Source organism: Pelobates fuscus, chromosome 3 (genome assembly GCF_036172605.1).
Source record: "Pelobates fuscus isolate aPelFus1 chromosome 3, aPelFus1.pri, whole genome shotgun sequence".
NCBI lineage: Eukaryota > Metazoa > Chordata > Amphibia > Anura > Pelobatidae > Pelobates > Pelobates fuscus.
This window is the reverse complement of record NC_086319.1, coordinates 99,729,451-99,752,432: the sequence shown is the minus strand read 5'-3', so window position 1 is coordinate 99,752,432 and position 22,982 is coordinate 99,729,451. Positions and strand designations below refer to the sequence as shown.

General features: G+C 43.2%; 1 protein-coding gene across 1 annotated transcript in view; it reads left to right on the top strand.

Annotated features, from left to right (window-relative positions):
- The window catches only part of STK32A (serine/threonine kinase 32A), a 231,321-nt gene that overhangs the window by 179,743 nt on the left and 28,596 nt on the right, over positions 1-22,982 (top strand). Inside the window, exons 8-11 of the mRNA XM_063447376.1 lie at positions 6,614-6,711; positions 15,746-15,862; positions 21,763-21,888; positions 22,174-22,302. Coding sequence (XP_063303446.1) covers positions 6,614-6,711; positions 15,746-15,862; positions 21,763-21,888; positions 22,174-22,302 — 470 coding nt within the window. The remainder of the gene's footprint in view (positions 1-6,613; positions 6,712-15,745; positions 15,863-21,762; positions 21,889-22,173; positions 22,303-22,982) is intronic.

Sequence of the window (22,982 nt, the reverse complement as noted above, 5' to 3'; positions counted from 1 at the left end):
TGTGTGTCTGTTAGTAAGTGTGTGTGTGTGTGTGTGTGTGCTAGTGTGTGTCTGCTAGTGAGTGTGTGTGTGTCTGTTAGTGTGTGTTTGCCTGTGAGTGTGTGTGTGTGTATGTTAGTGTGTGTGTGTCTGCTAGTGAGTGAGTGTATGTTAGTGAGTGTGTTTGTCTGTTACTGAGTGTGAGTGTGTCTGTTAGTGTGTGTCTGTTAGTGTGTGTCTGTTAGTGTGTGTCTGTTAGTGAGTGTGAGTGTGTCTGTGTGTGTTTCTGTTAGTGTGTTTCTGTTAGTGTGTTTGCCTGTGAGTGTGTGTGTCTGCTAGTGTGTGTCTGCTAGTTTGTGTCTGCTAGTGAGTGAGTGTGTGTATGTTAGTGAGTGTGTTTGTCTGTTACTGAGTGTGTCTGTTAGTGAGTGTGTGTTTCTGTTAGCTAGTGTATGCGTATCTGTCAGTGAATGTGTGTGTGTGTATTTAGAATGCGGGGCGGGGGTGGCGCGGGCGGAAGGGTTGGGTGGGGGTGGCGCAGGGGGGGGGAGGGGGGCGCCTGAGTTTTGTCCTGCCTAGGGCAGCACAAAACCAGGATACACCACTGATTGTAATGATATTAATATCAAATTGTAGCATTTAGGTTAAAATGAATTATTTGTCAAAATTCTCCAACTCAGCTATAGTACAAAAGTAAAAAACAGTATGATCCGTGGCGCTAGAAAGAGCGGCTAGAACACACTTAATGGGAATAATCACTAAATCCCACAACACAAAGTGAATACAAACAGAAATAGTGTGCAGCGCTAATAAGTAATACCACAAAGTAAAATATAATACATGCACTGTGGTGGTGTATATACCCAATCAAAACACACACAAATATACCCCAAGTATATACAGGATCAGATGGCAGTCAGAAGTCAAATATTGTAAAATTCGGTAATACATCCCATTTCTGAAAATCTGTATTGGGTGATGGTGTTTATAGATGGTAATCCCAAGGGTATTCCTCTGTGTGAAGCTTGTTCCTCAAAGTAAATGGTGCAAAATACCATTGGGATTACCATCTATAAACACCATTACCCAATACAGATTTTCAGAAATGGGATGTATTACCGAATTTTACAATATTTTACTTGTGACTACCATCTGATCCTGTATATACTTGGGGTATATTTGTGTGTGTTTTGATTGGGTATATACACCACCACAGTGCATGTATTATATTTTACTTTGTGGTATTACGTATTAGCAATGCACACTATTTCTGTTTGTATCCAACTCAGCTATGGCTTTTCTTTTTTTGACAGTATATTGCAATCCGTTTTCACTTCATTACAATGTGATGTTTAGTAAATAATCTCCACAGTGTTTTTAAGAGTAACTTTTAAAAATCTCGCTAAAATCGTGTGACCTCTGGCATCATCAGCAATCAGAGCCAATAAGAGCAACCAATCAGACAAAGGTGTAGTTTAGTAGCCTTTTTGTCTCTTCACGTAACAGTCCAAGTAATTCTTATCTAATTTACTAGTGTTTTGTAGTAATTAATTGGTGGGAATGGTGTGTATTATTTGGCAAAGTGTTGATGTTTTCTTGTGTTTAATAAATAGGTTATTAACATGTTTTAAGAAAGCTTCTGTTTTCAAAGCACTGTAGCATTAGAAGGAAGCGTTATACAAACTAATCATTCTTTTTTTCCCAAAGATGCTAAAACAACTTGCAACTTTTTCCATCTGCTTAAAAAAAGGAATAGGAAGTTGTTGAACGACATAAAGGGGAAAGAATTGTCTGTAGTGGCTTTCATGGAGGGCAACATTGGGCACCATCCATCTATCCCTATTAGAGCTGTTCTTCCACATACAATGTCCTTGATCCCATGTGCTTATTGTAGTGGAGCTCCCTGTATCACGGCTGGGTACCTCTGCCAAGGACCGCTTCCTAGCTGGAACATGGGAAAACCTCAGCGCTTCTGTCCCAGTCGCCGTGGCTTGACTGGGGTCCTTCTGGAGCCTCTCCGTCCTGGAACAGGTTAGGGGACTAGCTCTATTCCCTCCCAGGGACTGGACGACACACAGTCCTAGGAGCTCTAGTCCTTAGAGCTTTCCCCTTAGAATCCTCCACAAGCTGGAACACTATGCTGAGCAGTGATTATAGCCCTTCCCCTCCCAGTAACTAGATGACACATAGTTCTGAGAGTACAACTGATTTTAATGGGCCAAACTCTGCCTTTAATGCACAGACCCCAGCAGGGGGTCTCCACTGCATTCAGTACAAGCCCCTCCAAGGAATCTCTGGGCCTGGGAGATAATTGCATTAAAGACCGGTAAGCTAATTATCTCCTAGGAACAGAGAGCCAAACACCAAAATATAAAAGTACTCCAAAACATAATAAATACATAAAATAACCGCACAAATAATGCATCACCAAATAGCCCTGATCTGAGCGTCCAAGTTCTCCAAATAGCGCTCAGATCCATGCAGTGTAGGGGAAATGCCACCGTGTTAAAGTTCAGACTGGCCACACATTTGGTCCTATGCCCAATATAGTTCCAGAGCCTTTGGTGCTTTTGCTGGTCAACGTTCAGGAGCTCCTGCAGCTGCAATATGGGATGCTCCGCCTGGCTCTTAGGTTGTTCCCCTTAGTCTCGAGCACCCTCCAAAAAGTGCTCTCCTGAGGGATTTCAAAGTGGTTCAAAACAGCACGGGAACTGCACAGTGTCAGGATTACTGTTTGATCCAGCACGTAGAACTGTATAGCACGGATGACAAATAAGTAACGTATTACCGGTCCTTAGAATGGCAGATTTAACATACATAGAATAGTCAAAAATACTAGCCGAGGTCAGGGAACACAGAAAGGGACGCAGCGATGAGGAAAGCCAGGAGTCAGGATACCAGAATATAGAGACGTCAATAAACAAAGCCAAAGTAAAAAAACAGGTAGAAAACTATAAACAGGAACGCGCTCTCGGACAACCACAAGGGAAACCACGACAGGGCACTGAGCAGGATGAGAACTGGGCCTAAATACCCCTCCTTTAGTTCTGTAACTGGCCTTTGACCCCAAAGTCATTTACCAGGTTTCATTTGCATAATTGCTGCCCAGCATTAACCCTTCTGTGGATTAGGTTGCTGCTCGGCACAACTTTTCCTGTGTGGACAGTAAATGTCATTAACCACATTTCTAAAAGCGGATGAATACGTGACACACAGTCACCTCATTTTTCAACCGCAAACTGTTCTATAACATTTGCAGGTAAGTCCCGCTGGAACCCACAAAGTCCTCATGACGAAATTAGTTCCATAGCGGTTGTGGCTGAGTACCGCTAAGGACTATTTGTGGATTTGGTTCATGCGAACGGTCGCCAGAGAGCCAGTGTTCGGTTCCATTTGCAAGAAGGGAAAGTGCCGAACCAGGGGCACCCAGGGCAAGCTACTAATGGCGGCTGGGCAGGGTAACTCCTAAATGGTGTCCCACTAGGGCAGCCGCCTAGGGAGCCCCTTGGGAAGGGGCGCTGCCAGGAGCGCCGGCCCCCCTAATGCTGCAGCCGCCCGAGCGCTCTGTAGAGCGCCTCAGGCGGCTGCAGCTTTGCCCGGGCTGGTGCGTCCATGAGGGCGCACCGCCCGGGCGCAGCATGAGGAGAGGGGCTGACAGGAGGGAAGTGCTCAGCGCTCCCTCCTGTCACTCCCTCACTGTAGTGTGGCCGAGCCCTGTATGATCCACCGGTACAGGGAGCATTTGTCTCCTGTACCCGGACGGACTAACAGGAAGTGAACACTGAGTGTTCACTTCCTTTTAGTCCGGCCGGGTACAGGAAACAAAAGCTCCCTGTACCCGCGGACAGTACAGAGCTCGGCCACGCTACAACATAGGTAGGGGGGGGGGAGAAATAAATGGAGAGGTAGGGAGGGAGGGGGGGGGAAATAAATGGAGAGGGAGGGGGGGAGAAATAAATGAGGGGGGGGAATAAATGGAGAGGGAGGCAGGGGGGGAAATAAATGGAGAGAGGGGGGAGGAGAAATAAATGGAGGGGGGGAGAAATAAATGGAGGGGGGGAGAAATAAATGGAGAGGGGGGGAGAAATAAATGGACAGGGAGGGGGGGAATAAATGGACAGGGAGAATAAATGGACAGGGAGGGGGGGAATAAATGGACAGGGAGGGGGGGAATAAATGGACAGGGAGGGGGGGAATAAATGGACAGGGAGGGGGGGAATAAATGGACAAGGAGGGGGGGAATAAATGGACAGGGAGGGTGGGGGAATAAATGGACAGGCAGGGTGGGGGGAATAAATTGAAAGGGGGGGAAATAAATTGACAAGGCAGGGGGGAAGTAATTGACAGGGATATTAAGTAATATTGACGGGGTTAGGAGGGGGAATGAGAGTGGGGAGGGGAGAAGAGAAGAGAGTGACAAGGGAGGGGGGAGAAGAGAGGGACACGCAGGGGAGAAGAGAGTGACAAGGAAGGGGGAGAAGAGAGGGACAGGGGGGGAGAAGAGAGGGACAGGAGGGGAGAAGAGAGGGACAAGGGGGGGAGAGAAGAGAGTGACGGGGGGAGAGAAGAGAGTGATGAGGGGGGAGAGAGAAGAGAGTGACGGGGGAGGGAGAGGGGGAGAAGAGAGTGACAAGGGAGGAGGGAGAGATTGACATCCATCACACACACACAATGCACCCCTTGCACACAGAAAAACACACATCTTAACATCTCTGGTTGACTGGAACTTCTTAATTATTGTCCTGATGGTGTAAATTGGCATTTTCAATGCTTTTGCTATCGTCTTATGTTCACTTTCCATTTTGTGAAGCTCAACAACCTTTTGCCGCACATCACAGCTATATTACTTGGTCTCACCCATTGTGATAAATAACTAAAGGAATTTGGCGTATGTATATCCTTATATCAAAGTCATGGTTGAACATTTTCCTGTTCCTAGTTACCCAGGTGTACTAAACAATTTTAATTATCAATGGGGAAATACTTCAAATATATTTTTCTCATCTGAATTTGTAGGGTTCCCAATAATTGTGCCACACATATTTTTCACAAAGCTTTATTTATTTTTTGGTCAAACCTGTGTTGTGTTTACAATTGTTTGATATCCATAAGAGCAGATTAGCTTTATGTATTTTTTTTAATAGAAGATCAAAAGGCAAAATATAAAGGCACATTTTCACAGCCTTTTTTGCTCTTAATTACCAAAGGTGACAATATTAATGAAAGGCACTGTATATTTTCTGTAAAAAATATCCATTATATATGTGGACATGTGGACATTGTATAATGCTTTTAGTGATACCATGAAGAGCAATACCAGGATTCTTTACATAGATGTGGAGTTTATCTTACAAATTGACTTACTACTTATTTAGACATTGGAAATGCAAACAAACAAACAAACAACCAACCAAACAAACAAACAAAACACACATAAGTATTTTTTCACTACATCCAAAATGTATCTATTGACAAGATAAATTGTTTACTCATTCTGATATTAAATTTGTAATTCACTTGCAAATTCAGCACAGTTCACAGTTTAGTAAATGAGTAAACGTCATACAGGGTTATTCACAGAAGTATTTATTGAATTGTCGGGTATTTATAGTGAATTTCCGAATTCACTTTGCATTCCCAACAATTTTAACTTCAGTGAACAATCCTGAACTTGTTTATTCACCTATAGTTCACCTAAAACAATTTGTTAAACATTCTCCTACATAAAGTATTATTGTCATGTGATTTTCTATTGCATTATATACACAATAGTCTAATCTATGTATAGAGTGTGCATTAAAAGCAGCCATACTTTATTCTGCAGAATATATAACGGCCATATAGAGCTGTTTTGTATAACTTATTGTAGTTTTACCGAGCAGTGTTTTTTTTAGCATGTCTTTGGAAAGATGGCTGTCTTTTCATTAGATTCCTGGCCCCACAGGCAATATCGGTGTAAATTGAATTAAAGAGCCTTCCCTTGAGCTCTGTGCTTTGTTATAAAGCATCTTTCATAACTTGTCTCTAATATTTCATTCTTATTGATTATTACCAAGGATGTCCAGCGATCTTCAGTTAATCTCAGCATTGCCAAGCCGAGAGAATGCAATCTTTTATATTTTCTGTAGAGACAAGGGTAATTTTAATGAGTTTGGAGAGCTCCCAGATATTAGTTCAAATAAAACATGTTTCCTAATGAACTCTGTAATTGATTCCATTGTGAGAAGATGTCAGTTTAAGATGGACTTTCCCTTTAGACAGTTTGGCCTTTTTGTTTACTTACCTCTTATCATACCCGTTGTTCCAGACTCTGCCTCTGTGCCCGTGTACTCTCAGAATTATATGAAACAACTTAATTAAGGCCAAACAGTTGGCAGATTGTACTTTTGGAGTGTCAACTAAATGTCAACTGAATCATTGCAATGATTAGACGTCTGTTAAACTGTAGGAGACAGTATTGTTTATTTGATTATACATGGTACTGTTTATTAAAATATCATATGAACATGGGTAAGCAATGACGCTATCAATATATATATATATATATATAACTTATAATGCAGCTTATAAGGAAGTGAAAATTTGTTAAATGTGTTTCACAATTCACTTATGAACTATATTGCATTGAATACAGCGCCTGAGATGTTCTACCCAAGAGGAGAGATCTGCTACTCGTTTGGTGTTGACTGGTGGTCTTTAGGAGTCACTGCGTATGAACTTCTCCGAGGCAGGGTATGTGAGATCTTTTTTTTTTTTTTTATCCATAATTTTATTTTTATTTATTTTTTACATTTTTCCTTTTTTTTTTCACCATATAGAAAGAGATTTGATGTATAGACAGATAGATGTTACACAACAGTGCAGCTTGTATTGTTTGCATTGTGAGAATTACTATTGAAGGTAATCGTAATAAGGTGCAAGACTAACAACTTTTTTTTTTTATGAATATCTGTTGAAACCCTGAATGACATTATTTTACCCTAACACATGCTTCAGAGTAATTTATATTTTATATATGATGTTTATAAAATTAAGGTTTGACACTCCAATGCCCAAATACAAAGAAATGCATAAAAAATATTCTTTAGTAGAACTACCCAAAATGAAAACATGTATGAATTTAATTAGGCATTTTATCTATGGGGTGTATCTAAAAATAACTTGAAAAACCTGCATTTCTCTTTTCTGCTGCCTTTGCAAGCTCTCCCCTTCTAACCTCTCTCTCCAATCACAGACTTCCCAATGCAAAGAGAAATCTTTGCAAGGAAAGTGCTCTGAGCAATTGCTGCCTCTTGAGTTTAGCTCTACTGAGCTGACTAAACCAGGAAGTAACAGGGCCTGTTGTTTACTTGAAATCCAGTGAGGTATAACCAGGTAAATTTATATTAAAATATTATTCAATAGAGAGGACACACTCTAAAATGCTTTAGGTATCTGGAGTGTCCCTTTATGTTGAATATTGATACTGCTGTTAATTGGTAGCTGAAAACATCAGCTGACTTTTATCAGCGAATGAGTGAGTGTCTGTGCATACAAACTAACATCAGCAAGCTCAGAGCACTCGTTCTATGCTGGCTAATAAAATACATCAGTGGTAGTGTTACACCTCCAGTAGCTAGATACAATATTGCAGCCAGTCGTACTGAAATGCTGCATATACAGGGTCACTGACCCATGACCGCTTCAAAACCCTGAAGCTGTGATGGTGCTTGGAGTAACCTTTTAATCTCATAATCTGAAAGAGTATTGATATCAAGACCATGTGATTATCACATGCTCAATTCTCACATACTCATGCTAAATCCCTAAATCCACACTATGCTTTGTAGTGGTCAAAGTGACAGGAGTGCCATGGCACCCCTATTGTAAGTATGCTGTTTTAATAGTCTGGCGGTTGTCGCTCCCCACCTTCACTACCTCTGTCAGAGTATTTAAGGGAGGAAAGTTAATGGAAGCCCTGTCTTCGGAGCTTCTGGCTCTCTGTTGGCAGTAGAGAGGGCAGGGAGTGGCACCTGGTAGACCTCAGGTAAAAGGTCAAACCATTTTAGAATGGGTATTGCCAGAGCACTCCTGTTAACATAACTGCATTGTATTGGTTATGGTGCTTGACTTTTTCCTTTAAATGTCTTTGTTTATGCAATCCTAGCCACACTTCCCCTGTCTCTGACTCACACAGTCTTACTGCATACTTCCTCAGAATAAAATGGCTACCATTTCAAACCTGTGATGGGAAAGTGTGTTTTCTTTAGGAGTTATTATCACCTGCTCTGTTAATTTACCTGCTAGATGCTTGGAGTAACCCTTCAAGCATTTTACAGGATTTCCATGTAGATTGATTAGCTTTGATATGTTTGAGAATAGATAAAATTAAAAAAGAAAAGAAGATATGAACAACCCCGGGAGCGCTGGATTTCAGGTAAGTAAAACCTGCTCCACAATGCCCAGTAGGGTGTATTACACCAGGGAGGTCTCCCCTTTAAAAAGGGTAATAGTAGCCCTTTAAGTGTTTCAGGGTCTGGAGTGCCCCTTTAAGCAGCTCAGCATAAACAACCATTCATTACGACGTTGTGCCTGATAAGACTCAGGTAAGTGACCAGTCGTTGGAAATTATTTCGCCCCCATACCCAGAAAGGCTATAGAGGTTATGATTCTGGAAGTAGCCCTTTAATCACAAACATTTGTGTTATCAAATTTACTGTATTAGCGTAACAATTATTTTTTTATTAGTTTGGGGATATTGCTTCCACGCATCATCAACTCAGCTGTCGTGTTTGTGGCATTTTCTCTGTGTTAGTTAATTTTATAGCATGACAGGAGGCTTCATATTTGCTTAAGTCTCTCTTTACTAGAACTCCACAGCAGCACATTAACATAGAGAGATAAACACCAAAGACAAAAACATAAGGTATCTATATAAGGCTCCTCCTAAGCCACCATTTCCTCTTTCTTTGCTGCTCTGCATCAGTACAGGTCAGAGTACCTCTGCCTCCTGCTTCTTGTGGGTGGCTTTGGGATTTAGTGTGATTTATTTATGATTGTTATGAACTATGCTTGGTTGTGAGATTTATGTGCCTTTCTGGCTCTTTTTTCTTTGGTGAATGTTTCCTTTACAATACTGATAGTTTTTTTCATGTGTTTATTTATACAGATTACTGACAGTTTGCCATGTGTTTAGTTATACAGATTACTGGTAGTTTGCCATGTGTTTAGTTATACAGATTACTGACAGTTTGCCATGTGTTTAGTTATACAGATTACTGACAGTTTGCCATGTGTTTAGTTATACAGATTACTGACAGTTTGCCATGTGTTTAGTTATACAGATTACTGACAGTTTGCCATGTGTTTAGTTATACAGATTACTGACAGTTTGCCATGTGTTTAGTTATACAGATTACTGACAGTTTGCCATGTGTTTAGTAATACAGATTACTGACAGTTTGCCATGTGTTTAGTTATACAGATTACTGACAGTTTGCCATGTGTTTAGTTATACAGATTACTGACAGTTTGCCATGTGTTTAGTTATACAGATTACTGACAGTTTGCCATGTGTTTAGTTATACAGATTACTGACAGTTTGCCATGTGTTTAGTTATACAGATTACTGACAGTTTGCCATGTGTTTAGTTATACAGATTACTGACAGTTTGCCATGTGTTTAGTTATACAGATTACTGACAGTTTGCCATGTGTTTAGTTATACAGATTACTGACAGTTTGCCATGTGTTTAGTTATACAGATTACTGACAGTTTGCCATGTGTTTAGTTGTACAGATTACTGACAGTTTGCCATGTGTTTAGTTGTACAGATTACTGACAGTTTGCCATGTGTTTAGTTGTACAGATTACTGACAGTTTGCCATGTGTTTAGTTGTACAGATTACTGACAGTTTGCCATGTGTTTAGTTGTACAGATTACTGACAGTTTGCCATGTGTTTAGTTGTACAGATTACTGACAGTTTGCCATGTGTTTAGTTGTACAGATTACTGACAGTTTGCCATGTGTTTAGTTGTACAGATTACTGACAGTTTGCCATGTGTTTAGTTGTACAGATTACTGACAGTTTGCCATGTGTTTAGTTGTACAGATTACTGACAGTTTGCCATGTGTTTAGTTGTACAGATTACTGACAGTTTGCCATGTGTTTAGTTGTACAGATTACTGACAGTTTGCCATGTGTTTAGTTGTACAGATTACTGACAGTTTGCCATGTGTTTAGTTGTACAGATTACTGACAGTTTGCCATGTGTTTAGTTGTACAGATTACTGACAGTTTGCCATGTGTTTATTTCTTTGTGCCTGTTTTCTCCTTGGGAGTTTTGTTTTATCCTGTTGGCTTTATTGTTTGTTCTGTTTCCTCTGGCTTATTGGCCGTGGTGGTCGCCGAGAAGCGGTCTTCCGACCGCTCCCCGTGCCGACCGCCGGGACCGCGGAGAAAGACTCCTGCGGTCCCTCGTGTGTTGCCTTTGATTCCCGCCAGCTTCGTCCGCCGAGCGGGAATCCCCGTTTTGTTCTTTACCCTGCCCGCGTCCCCGCTCACTCGCTAACACTGTTATCAGAGTGGGGACGGAGCAGGGATCTACTCATTTGCCGCGGGAGCCTCCGCTCCCGGTCACCTTCCCCGCGACCGCGTGGTCGGGCAGTGGGTGCACGGCTCTCCACTGTGTTAGCCGCGCGCGTCACTGCCTTATTAAAGGTACAGTGACTAGCTGGTCCGGTGTGTTTCCCCATCTTCTGGGCTGTTTGGGGGTGCGTATTTTTTGGTGACAGCTTTCTTTTCTGTCCATGTGAGGCAGCTCTGTGAGCCCTTGCATCATAAATTATGCCCAATATATGAGGGTCGCAGATTCAATCCCCCTCACCTCCCCAAGTAACTAAGCATTAGACCTTAGTTTTCGATTCTTTGCATGTGTGCTTGCCCTGCATTTTTTTCTATGGACATGGTTTTACGGTTTACTGGTTTTCCTGACTTCCACATGGCACTGCGTGCCTCCTGCAGGTGTCCCTGCCTGGTATCCTTACCCACTTATTGAACTAGGACTGCTCTAATCAAGCCTCAGTTGCCTGATGGAGGTCGCACTGGCGTCCAAAGCCAGGGATTGTGGGTTCAGGCCCCATCTGGGTGGTTGAGCATGGCTCTCGTATTTTATGGCCTAATGGATTAGGCACAACCATATCAAAACTAAAGTGTTTCGCTATCTTGAAGAACCTTGCCTATAAGGACCCAGCTTCGTCTCTACCGTGCATCCTAATAGTCAAGATTCTACTACATGTCTAAAAGGATCTAGGTTTCCGCCTGCATTATACCTCTGGGTCGGTACCGCCCGTACCCTTATACTGGCCTGCCTTGTCTGTGCCTTTATGATTGGCCTGCTTTGTCTGTGCCCCTTGATTGGCCTGCTTTGTCTGTGCCCCATGATTGGCCTGCTTTGTCTGTGCCATACTATGCATGCTATTGGACTGGTGGCTCCATACCCTGGATACGGTTTGTTGAGCCTGCATGCATTATTACTTGCCTCTGCCAACACTAGGGGTGCTGCCCCTTTTGCCTGCTAATGATACCTGTTTTCTAGCTTCGTAGGTATCAAGTATCATAGACTCAGACTTTATGGACGCCTCTGCACAGGAGCAGAATTTGCAGGCTTTACTTAAGGCGGCTGTGACCGCATCTGTTGAAAAAGCCCTGGCTAGGGCCCTCCCTCAACCACATACGGACAGGGGTGTGTGTGGAACCCCTCATTTGGCAGAAGACTCGGTTGAGTCAGACTCTCAGGTGCGAGAGCAGGCAAGTGCGCGAACGCGCTATTGAAAGGGTGAAGACCCTGAACCACGCTCCCGGACGGGCAAGACTCCGGCGAAGTGACGTGGTTTGAGGTTGACAACCTCGCCGGCCAGGCGCCACCGCCTATCGGGCGCAGGGGAGGAGGCCTCCTTACCCCCCCATCTTGGCCGCGCTGGATGTGTGGCGGGCAGACCAGCCTCCCTCAGATGGAGAAAATGTTTGGGTTGAGGACCTTGGCGAGGGTCCCGGTGGACGCTGGGTAGAGGAAGACGCGCCACCGACTAGGGCCCCCACGACAATGTTGGGGGACGATACCCTTTTGGGCACTACTGGAGAACCTCTGTTAGAGCCTCAATCTATCCGACGCCCCAGGTCCTCGGACTAGTCACTGCCCGACCACTTAGCACAATTCGTGCGCTACTGGGTCCGTAGACCCCTTGGAAGTGAGGCCTGCAAGAAGCTGCGGGCGGAATGCCCCAGACCGGTACTGCCGGACAGGGTGGCGGTTACCCCGGATGTTGGCCCTAACAGACGAGGCCTTCATAGAAGGTAGGGCTCTGGACCCAGCCACCATGAGGGACTGGGCACTTCGTTCCATTTGCCTGCTGGGCAGTGCCACTGTGGCCCTTTGCACGAAACCCAGGAAGACGGCACTCTTCCATATGGACAACAAGCTGTCGGATTTGGGAGCCGAAGATGTGGGTCCCCTGGCTAAAGGTCTGCTGTTCAGGGAGCCTTTCGTTGAGGAACTGCAGAAACAGGTTATTCTGTTTACCTCCCGGGACAAAGCGAAGTCTTCGATCGGGAAGGTCTTCCGCCCACGGTTACCTTTAGACGTATGGGTCCTTGGGACAGTGCGGAGTTAGGTCACAGACTTCCACTCTTCCCCTACACAGGTTGGATGCCCGAGGATCCCCGTCATCACAAGAGGCCAACAGCCCTTGTTGGAGGTGGAAGTTCGAGCTCCGCTAGCCAAAGGCGCGGTCCTACAGGCCCCGGATTTGGGGGGTTCGTCAGCTCGATTTTCTCCTGGTAAGGGAGAAGTATGTAGAATTCCGTCCAGTGATCAATTTAGGAGAAATGAACGCCTTCGTGGTATACAACCACTTCGAGATGGAGGGCATTCACCCTCTTAGATGCCTTCTCTGGCCAGTAGACTGGGTCACGAGACTGGACCTAGAAGACGCTTACCTCTCCGTCCCGGTGGACGGGGCCTGTCGCAGTCCCCTCTGATTCGTATGGAAAGACTCTCCGTACCAATTCCCATGCCTCCCCTTCGGCCTCAGCTCGGCCCCTTGGTGCTTCACCAAGCTCCTGAAACCGGTGGTCACCCAATTCAGATCAGAGGCCGTACGCTGCATCATCTATCTGGACGACTTGCTTATCTTTGCGAGGACCCCGCCGGGCTCAGATTTCGGACGCGCTCTGCGTTTTCCTCGTTGGAATGCCTGGGGTTCGTGGTCATTCTGAAGAAATCGGCCTTGGAGCCTGCGCAGACGGGGGAATTCTTGGGTTTCGTAGTCGTTGCGCAAGACGGCATTCTCCGCCTGCCTGTGGCGAAGATAACGGCCATTTGGAAGGAGATCAGACGTGTTTTCGACAAGACCGGACTCCCCTCCGGAGGTTGGCTCGCGTGGTGGGTCTCCTCTTGGCCTCGATACAGGCGTTATACCCGGGCCCACTACATTACAGGGCCATGCAGCGGCTGAAGGCGCACTCTCTACGCAAGAGACCCTCTTAGGACCAGATGATCTCCCTGGCCTCGGACGTGCAGGCCGGATTGAGCTGGTGCCTCCTGCATATATCCGCCTGGATCAGCAAGGCGATATTCTGGATGACCCTGGACTCTTTCAGGGGTGCCTGGAATGTCGAGGCGTTATCGCAGTCGGCTAGTGGCCTTCTCTGGGATTCCTGGGCCTCTGGGATGAGGAGGTGTTATCTCTCAACATGGAGCTCCTGGTGTCGCTGGTGCTTGGAACGAGATACCGATCCCTTTACGGGTCCTGTATCTAGCGTGCTGAATTTCTTGTCTCATCTCTTTGACCTGGGTCGGTCATATCGCTCGGTTATCGTGGTTAGATCAGCTATCTCGACGGCACATGTCCCGCTTTGAGTTTTTCCCCATCGGCCAGGATCCGCTAGTCTGCAGGCTCCTGCGTGGAATGAGACTGGTGCGCCCTCCGGCGCCCAAGTATTCTTCCCTCTGGGACGTGCGTTTGGTTTTGGCGTTCTTTCGGAATTGGCCTGATAACCAGGACCTTTCTCTTCGCCAGCTTTCGGCGAAATTTGCCCTCTTGTTGTGTCTGGTCTCGTTCAGACGTGTTTCGGATGTCCGGGCCTTCGATGTCGGCGCTTTCTCGTTTTTCTCCAGAGGGGATCTCCGTCAAGGTGCTTAGACGTACCAAGTCGGAATCGACGGTTGTATCATGCCCTTACTTCTAGGACTCGCCTAAGCTTCGTGTAGCGAAGGCACTGGCGCAATGGATAAGATGTCTTTTGGCTCTGGCGGGCGTGGATGCGACCTTCGGAGCGATTTTGGTTAGGGGCGCCGCAGCTTCCGGAGCTTTTTTGGCGAGCGCTTCCCTTCAGGACATTTTGCGTTCGACGGACGGGTCCCGTGTAGAGTTTTTTTTTCGCCTATTTTACTTTAGACCGTCGGAACATGCTTCTTTTGCTTTGCTGTCGGAGCGTTAAAACAGCAAATATGAAGCCTCCTGTCATGCTATAAAATTGTAGATTATACTAGCTTTAGTGTAACTATAATCTTAATTTTATTAATGACAGGAGGCGAATATTTCCCACCCAATTTGATTTCTTCCCCCCCTTGTTTTGGATGGATTGCATTGATTGTATTTCTGTTGATTTGTCTGATTATCTGGGCTAGGTTGGTTAGTCTGGGGTGATGTTGTGGGAAGTGCATGTTATACTGTATTGACTGTCATTAGTATGGATTTCGTGTCTTTATTCTATCAGTACTGGATCGTGGGATTTATGTTTTATCAGTACATTTCGTTCACTAATCAGTGTTTTCGATTCTGTTTATTTCGTTTCAGTTTAATGGTTCGACTTCAGTTCATAGGATCGGCCGTTTGGCAGGATAAAGATCAAGTTCATCCATTATCCAAAGTTTTTCCAGATGACATTCATCGTTATGTTGTGAATTTTTCTTTATTTAGTTATTGTCATTGTTGTGTACGTTACGTTGTCGCAGCGTGAAAGAGGAAATGGTGGCTTAGGAGGAGCCTTATATAGATACCTTATGTTTTGTCTTTGGTGTTTATCTCTCTATGTTAATGTGCTGCTGTGGAGTTCTAGTAAAGAGAGACTTAAGCAAATATTCGCCTCCTGTCATTAATAAAATTAAGATTATAGTTACACTAAAGCTAGTATAATCTACAATTAACTGAAAAGTGTTTTTTCCGTGACATATGAACTTGTTTTGGTTGTTGAGATCACTAAGACAAAAATTGGCACTGTTAATATGTTGCTAAATTTGCTTTGTTGTGATTGCGATTTATTAATCTTAAACATCAAAATCACTAGCAGTCCATACACAGCCATTAATAGTTTAATAATGAAAACATAAAATGTCTCATCCACATGTATTACACTATAAAGTATAGAAACACTGTTTGTAAATATGTGCTCTTTCAAATACAACCAAGTCAGTGTTTAAAGTGAGAACTTAAAGTGAATTTTCAAATTTAGGTCCAAAATAGCCAGACTGGAAGCATAGCTAAATGATCTTTTTTTTTTCTGGTTTAACTTTTTTTTCTTTAAATTGTAAATTCACTTTGAATTTATCTAGAATTCTCACTTTATTGAATCAGCTTAAAAAAGGTAGCTTGTGTTCAAAGCAAAGAATGCTTATCACAAAGGCACGACCTTATACTGTAATATACTTTACTGTAAACATATTTTAAGAAAGTAAATAACAAACACTTAATTGTTTTTTTGTTATGTGTCTTGCTTTAACAGAGACCGTTTCACATCCACTCAAGTACCGCCGCCCCTGACATAGTGCACGTGTTTCATACTGCCACTGTTACCTTCCCACCTGCCTGGTCCGAAGATATAATATCTCTCCTGAACAAAGTGAGCTGTGACACTTACATTACTTATACGTAGTATAGATTAAGTTCACTGACACAATTGGAGTTCTTTATACTGAATAGACCAATAAAGCTAAAATATTCAAACAGAAAAACTAGAGAAGCTCGTCAAGCAACATTTATCTTTAAGAAAAGTGTATATGTCATTGCATCCTGTTAAATCCATTAAAGGACCACTGTAGTGCCAGGAAAACATACTCTTTTTCCTGGCACTATAGTGCCTTGAGGGCACGCGCATTCAGCCAGTCTCATAGGAAAGCATTCTCAGTGCTTTCCTAAGGACGCTGGCGTCTTCTCACTGTGATAATCACAGTGAGAAGCGCGGAAGCGCCTCTAGCGGTTGTCAATGAGACAGCCACTAGCGGCTGGATTAACCCATTTGTAAACATAGCAGTTTCTCTGAAACTGCTATGTTTACAGCAGAAAGGGTTAATCCTAGGTGGACCTGGCACCCAGACCACTTCATTAAGCTGAAGTTGTCTGGGTGCCTATAGTGGTCCTTTAATAAATATATACAATATTAGTCAATGGTCAAAAATTGGGGTATGGGTATTTTTCTGCTGACGTCACTCCCCCTTTGCTGGAGGGAGAGGGAGTTTAAAGGTCTTGGAGGACTGTGCAGTCATTGGTTGTTTGGCACCAGCGTTTTGCATAGAACTCACCAGCGTTTTGCATAGAACTCACATTAACCAGACAGAATTTTGTTCTGGAGTTACACCTCTGGTGGCTAAGGGGTTAATCTCTGTATGTGCATTTTTTCAAAGCGAGTACATACTGACATCAGACACCATCACCACTTCAAATCAATCAAAGTGGTCATGGTGCTTAGAAGTAACTCTAAGCAACTTACAAGAATTTCCAGGTGTATTGATTAGCTTTGGTATTCTGTTTTGCTCTGGATGATGTTTTGCTGTTTCCGAGTAATTGTAAATATGCGCATTACCATCTGTGACATTACTGGCCTCCCATTGTTACGTGTTCCACAAATTTCATTTAATGGTTCCAGCTTCTTTTTTCCTAGTTATTATCTTTTATAGTTTTACTATATCCTTTTTCCTGCTGCGTAACACACATAATCAGAAAACATATTATTTAACGCAGTTACCTGGGGAGAAAGAAGCATTTAGGAAGCCCCGTCTTCTGTATCATAATTCTTATCTAAGGTTTTGAATGAAGCCTGTACCTTGCAAAACACAGCGTTGTTCAAAGAGGTACAGAAAGAAATCAATAATGCCTTTATCCCTTGATAGAACCTACGGAGATGGCTGGGTGATTTCAGTGTTCTGTTATGTTTGTATTAGGAAGTAGGGATCTTTGTATTTTGTAATGTTTCAGGTGAGGTTAAAAGTAGAAATAAAGATATGTTGAAAGTTACCTTTTTGTGCCCTTCTTGAGAATATTGGATATATATATATATATATATATATATATATATATATATATATATATAGAATAAACAAGCAATATAGGTGCTAAAAATAGGAATATATTGGTGCAAATATTAAAAATAAAGGTAGAGCAGCACCTAAAAGTGCATAAGCTCAAAAAAACACAGTACAAAGAATATAAGATAAAAAAGGTGCGCTTTACCTTAAATTTTTTTTTTTTTTGTGCAAATTAGTGCATAGAAATAGTGCAAAAGAGAGTGTCTATTCAGTACAATCACACTCAATGTAACAAATGTGCAAAATTGCAGGTGAAAAGTGATAAAAAGTTAAAATAGTAACTTACTATCTATTAACAGGAAAAATATGTCTCAGAATAAATGGCATTCAGTTGTCCCCAATAAGAGATATGGTATATAAAAGAGAAAAAAAACATAGCATAATACTGTATGAGAAATATAAAGCAAACAAGAAAAGAGAATAAAACTCACAAAGGAGGAGCAGTAAGAGTCTGCTCTAACTTCTCCAGCACATAGTCCACAATATGGGACTTAGATGGTAATAGACAGCAGGACGCCAGCTGAATAAAAACGAACTTTATTGCTTCCAAAAACAAGAAGGGCTTCCTTTACCACATAGAAGGCCAGTGTCCCATTCAAAGCTGTAACGAGGTACAGGCCAACATTTTCGCGGTCTCTGCAGCTTTCGGCACTATCCCAAAGCACTTCCGGGTTCGGAGCTCCGTGCGATCACGTGATAACGTGATGACGTCGTATAAAAACGTGATGACGCGTTTTGCCTGATCTGAGGCTCTGAGGAAGCCGACGTGGAGGAGACCGTAGGAGGGCAACAACCCAGCAGAAGGACCACTACCTTCGCCTTTGTGCAAGGAGGAACAGGAGGAGCACTGCCAGAGCCCTGCAAAATGACCTCCAGCAGGCCACAAATGTGCATGTGTCTGCTCAAACGGTCAGAAACAGACTCCATGAGGGTGGTATTAGGGCCCGACGTCCACAGGTGGTGGTTGTACTTACAGCCCAACACCGTGCAGGACGTTTGGCATTTGCCAGAGAACACCAAATTCACCAATGGCGCCCTGTGCTCTTCACAGATGAAAGCAGGTTCACACTGAGCACATGTGACAGACGTGACAGAGTCTGGAGACGCCGTGGAGAACGTTCTGCTGCCAGCAACATCCTCTTGCATGACCAGTTTGGCAGTGGGTTAGTAATGGTGTGGGGTGGCATTTCTTTGGGGGGCCGCACAGCCCTCCATGTGCTCGCCAGAGGTATCCTGACTGCCATTAGGTACCAAGATGAGATCCTCAGACCCCTTGTGAGACCATATGCTGGTGCGGTTGGCCCGGGGTTCCTCCTAATGCAAGACAATGCTAGAACTCATGTGGCTGGAGTGTGTCAGCAGTTCCTGCAAGACGAAGGCATTGACGCTATATACTGGCCCGTCCGTTCCCCAGACCTGAATCCAGTTGAGCACATCTGGGACATCATGTCTCGCTCCATCCACCAACGTCACGTTGCACCACAGACTGTCCAGGAGTTGGCAGATGCTTTAGTCCAGGTCTGGGAGGAGATCCCTCAGGAGACCATTCGCCACCTCATCAGGAGCATGCACAGGCGTTCAGGGCCGTCTTTAATATGATTAGGACCCTGGGCAAGGCATTTTCTTGGGCCCCCTGGGCCCTGCCCCTCCCATCCCTCCCCCCCAATTACGCCCAATGCGCAATCACACTGACAGACGTACTTGCACATACAGACACAGACAGACATTAAAACATTCACAGATACATACTGACACACAAATATATACTGGCAGACATACTGACACACACACAGACATACATACACACACAGACACATACACTGACAGATATACTGACACACACAAACACATATACTGACAGATATACTGACAGACATATTGACACACACACAGACACACAGACACATACGCTGACAGATATAATGACACACACACAAACACATACACTGATAGATATACTGACACACACACACACAGACACATACACTGACAGACGTATTGACACACTCACAGGCATACTGACATACACACAGACACACTGACACACACACAGGCATACTGACATACACATAGACAGACGTACTGGCACATACACACAGACAGACATTAAAACATTCACAGATACATACTGACACACACATACACTGACACACAAATATATACTGGCAGACATACTGACATACATACATACACACATAGGCACATACACTGACAGACGTATTGACACACACACAAACAGACATACATACACACAGACACATACACTGACAGATATACTGACACACACACACACACACACACACACACACACAAACACATACACTGACAGATATACTGACACACACAGACACATACACTGACAGACATATTGACACACACAAAGGCATACTGACATACACACAGACACACGGACACACACAGAGGCATACTGACATACACATAGACAGACATACTGGCACATACACACAGACAGACATTAAAACATTCACAGATTACATACTGACACACACATACACTGACACACAAATATATACTGGCAGACATACTGACATACATACACTGACAGATATACTGACACACACAGACACATACACTGACAGACGTATTGACACACACACAAGCATGCTGACACATACACAGGCATACTGACATACACATAGACAGACATACTGACACACACAGGCCTACTGACATACACACACACATACATACACAGACAGACAGACATACTGACACACACAGACATACTTCCACACAAGCATACATTTTGCCACCCTCCAGGTTCTTACCTTTTTCTGGAGGGTGGTTTCCCTGGTCCAGTGGCAGGCTGAGGCAGATGGGAGTTCCCCTCTGGAACTCCCCTCTTCCTGCCATTCTCCTCCCGCGCGGCTGTGCTCTCCGTCGGGAGGAAGTGACGTCACTTCCTCCCAGCCGGTACAGGAAGGGGCCCGGTCGCGCTGTTTAAGCGCCACAGCGCCAGACCGGGCCCCTGATCACACATGCTCCCCGGGTGGCCCTTAGTGCATGAGCCACCTGGGGGGCCTCCTTAGTGTGCAGGCCGGTGCGGCTCTGTGCAGCCACACCGCCCGGTCCATGGGGGCAGCACAAATCGCTGGGCCCACGGGGCAGCTGCTCTGGGCCCCCCCAGGAGCAACTGGGCCCGGGGCAGCTGCCCCGTTTTCCCCACGTTAAAGACGGCCCTGCAGGTGTTGTAGGGAGGTCAAACAGGCACGTGGAGGCCACACACACTACTGAGCCTCATTTTGACTTGTTTTAAGGACATTACATCAAAGTTGGATCAGCCTGTAGTGGGTTTTTCCACTTTAATTTTGAGTGTGACTCCAAATCTAGACCTCCATGGGTTGAAAGATTTGATTTCAATTTTTTTTATTTTTGTGTGATTTTGTTGTCAGCACATTCAACTATGTAAAGAACAAAGTATTTCAGAAGAATATTTAATTCATTCAGATCTAAGATGTGTTATTTTTGTGTTCCCTTTATTTTTTTGAGCAGTGTATATATATATATATTTAAAAATACATTATAGTCACCAGATAATTTGTAGCATACCCCTGCAGTCTGTACATTTCCTTATGTTTTTAAAAGAAATAGACTAGAAATTAAGAAAAAAAGAATAGATTCTGAGAGGGGAATAGAAGAGGAAACAAGAGGAGAAATGTAGGTTTGAGGTGACAGAGTTACTCTAATGGCTTACTAATTTTCATACGGTAATCATCTCGGTAATCGTTTTAAACAACAATGATAGAGGTGTATAATAATTTCAACAGAATAAATAGGTGCAAGAATTCTGTCTTTTATGCATGCAAATTGACTTTTAAAAAAATATCTTGAAAAAAAAATGATGCAAAAGGTACAGGAAGGAAAACAAATCAAACGTTTTTATACATAAACCCCATTGAATCATTGTGAGATTATGAAAACGGGCCTCATCAACACTTATAAAACCCAAGAAACATTTCCCAATAATTGCCTTGCAATGGCAGACAGCAGGTGAAATGCCTGGCTAACATAGTGACTGTTGGGAGCATTTGGTTAACTTGGCATCTGTTACTGGTGTACCACTTGCAAAATAGTTTTTCATCAGCTTGTCCTTGAACTTGTTGAATACCAGGATGTATATATTATAGACATGTTAATGCTTCATAGAGGTTCTGCAGCAGATTCAGACTTCAGCTTATTTTAGGACATATCAATTATTGTTCATGATGGTACCAGGTCATGAGCCTGATTTATAATTACTCATCTTGTCACACAGCCTGTTCTCTGTCAATGTACAATCTTTCAGAATATGATAAAATGTGTCAGTTTGATTTATCCTCACAGTGAACTAATTCATCTCATTCATTAATTAATCTCTGTCATGTCCAAATGTTTGACACACCCCTGGAACAAAATGTTCTTTGATTCTTCGTTGCAGCTGTTGGAGAGGAATACAGAAGATAGATTTTCAAGCTTGGCAGATCTCAAAGAGTTCCCCTATTTATCAGAAGTTAACTGGGATGCTATACTAGAGAAGAAGGTGTTGCCAGCATTTACCCCAACGGTAAGGTCAGCTAGCCATTGAGTCCAGTGAGATGATAATTTATAGTTATCTCTATCCTGCGATATTTTTAAAAGCTCTAAAGTGTCTACTGATTTACAACAACTGGGTTTTTCATCTTTTTTTGGATCAACAGACTGTATATGTTTCAACCTATATTACTATTTAGCTATTCAACTGTTCTTTAATTTCAATTTCCATTATGCTCAACCACCTTCTGTGGTAGAATCATTTTTTTTCCCCCATTAATGTACTGCTAATGGCCATTTACAATGTTTCTCATTACAGAAAGGACGGCTGAATTGTGACCCAACTTTTGAACTTGAAGAAATGATTCTCGAATCGAAACCTCTACATAAGAAAAAGAAGAGATTAGCAAAGAGAGTTAAGGAAACTAGCAAAAGTCGCTCTTTAATGGTAAGGGTTAAAAAAGAATTATTTATTAAATCTAAACTTTCAAACAAATTGCCAAACTTTTAGGTTAATTTGGACAAAAGCCTCCAATTTGGCTGCTGTGGTCGACAATTCAGGCCTTTTAATGAATTTTTATAATCCATCCATTTACAGTTAGTTTATAATGATGAAAAATATGAAAAGTTTAGCAATTTAGATATTTAGCAACTTCCAAACACACCCCTTTAGGCCTTAGCAGAGTGCCCCCTCATTGTCACTTTACAAAAGTGTTGATTTCAAGAGAAATCAGCATTTTTGTAATGTGTCTGAGTTCCACTCTCGCAGATGTCAATCAGACAGCCGGGAGACTGCTTTTCCTGATTGCTTTGTCTCCTAGCACAAAGTGTAAGGCTATGCTTCTCATACAGAAGCATTGGTTTCAATGAGTAGCATTGTAAAAAAAAAGCACAGCGATTGTCATAATGAGAAGCATACTATTGGCCTGGATGATCATTGATAAGTACTAATGATCTCCCAATGAGAGGAGTGTTGCCGCAGAAAGTGACCATCTCACTACTGGATTAGAGCTAAATTAACACTTTATTTAAGGGGAAAAGAGTAACTCTGTAATTTGAATTGGGAATACAACACACGTCATTATACATAGATGTATTCATGAATAACGGTGAAGTGTCCCTTTTAAT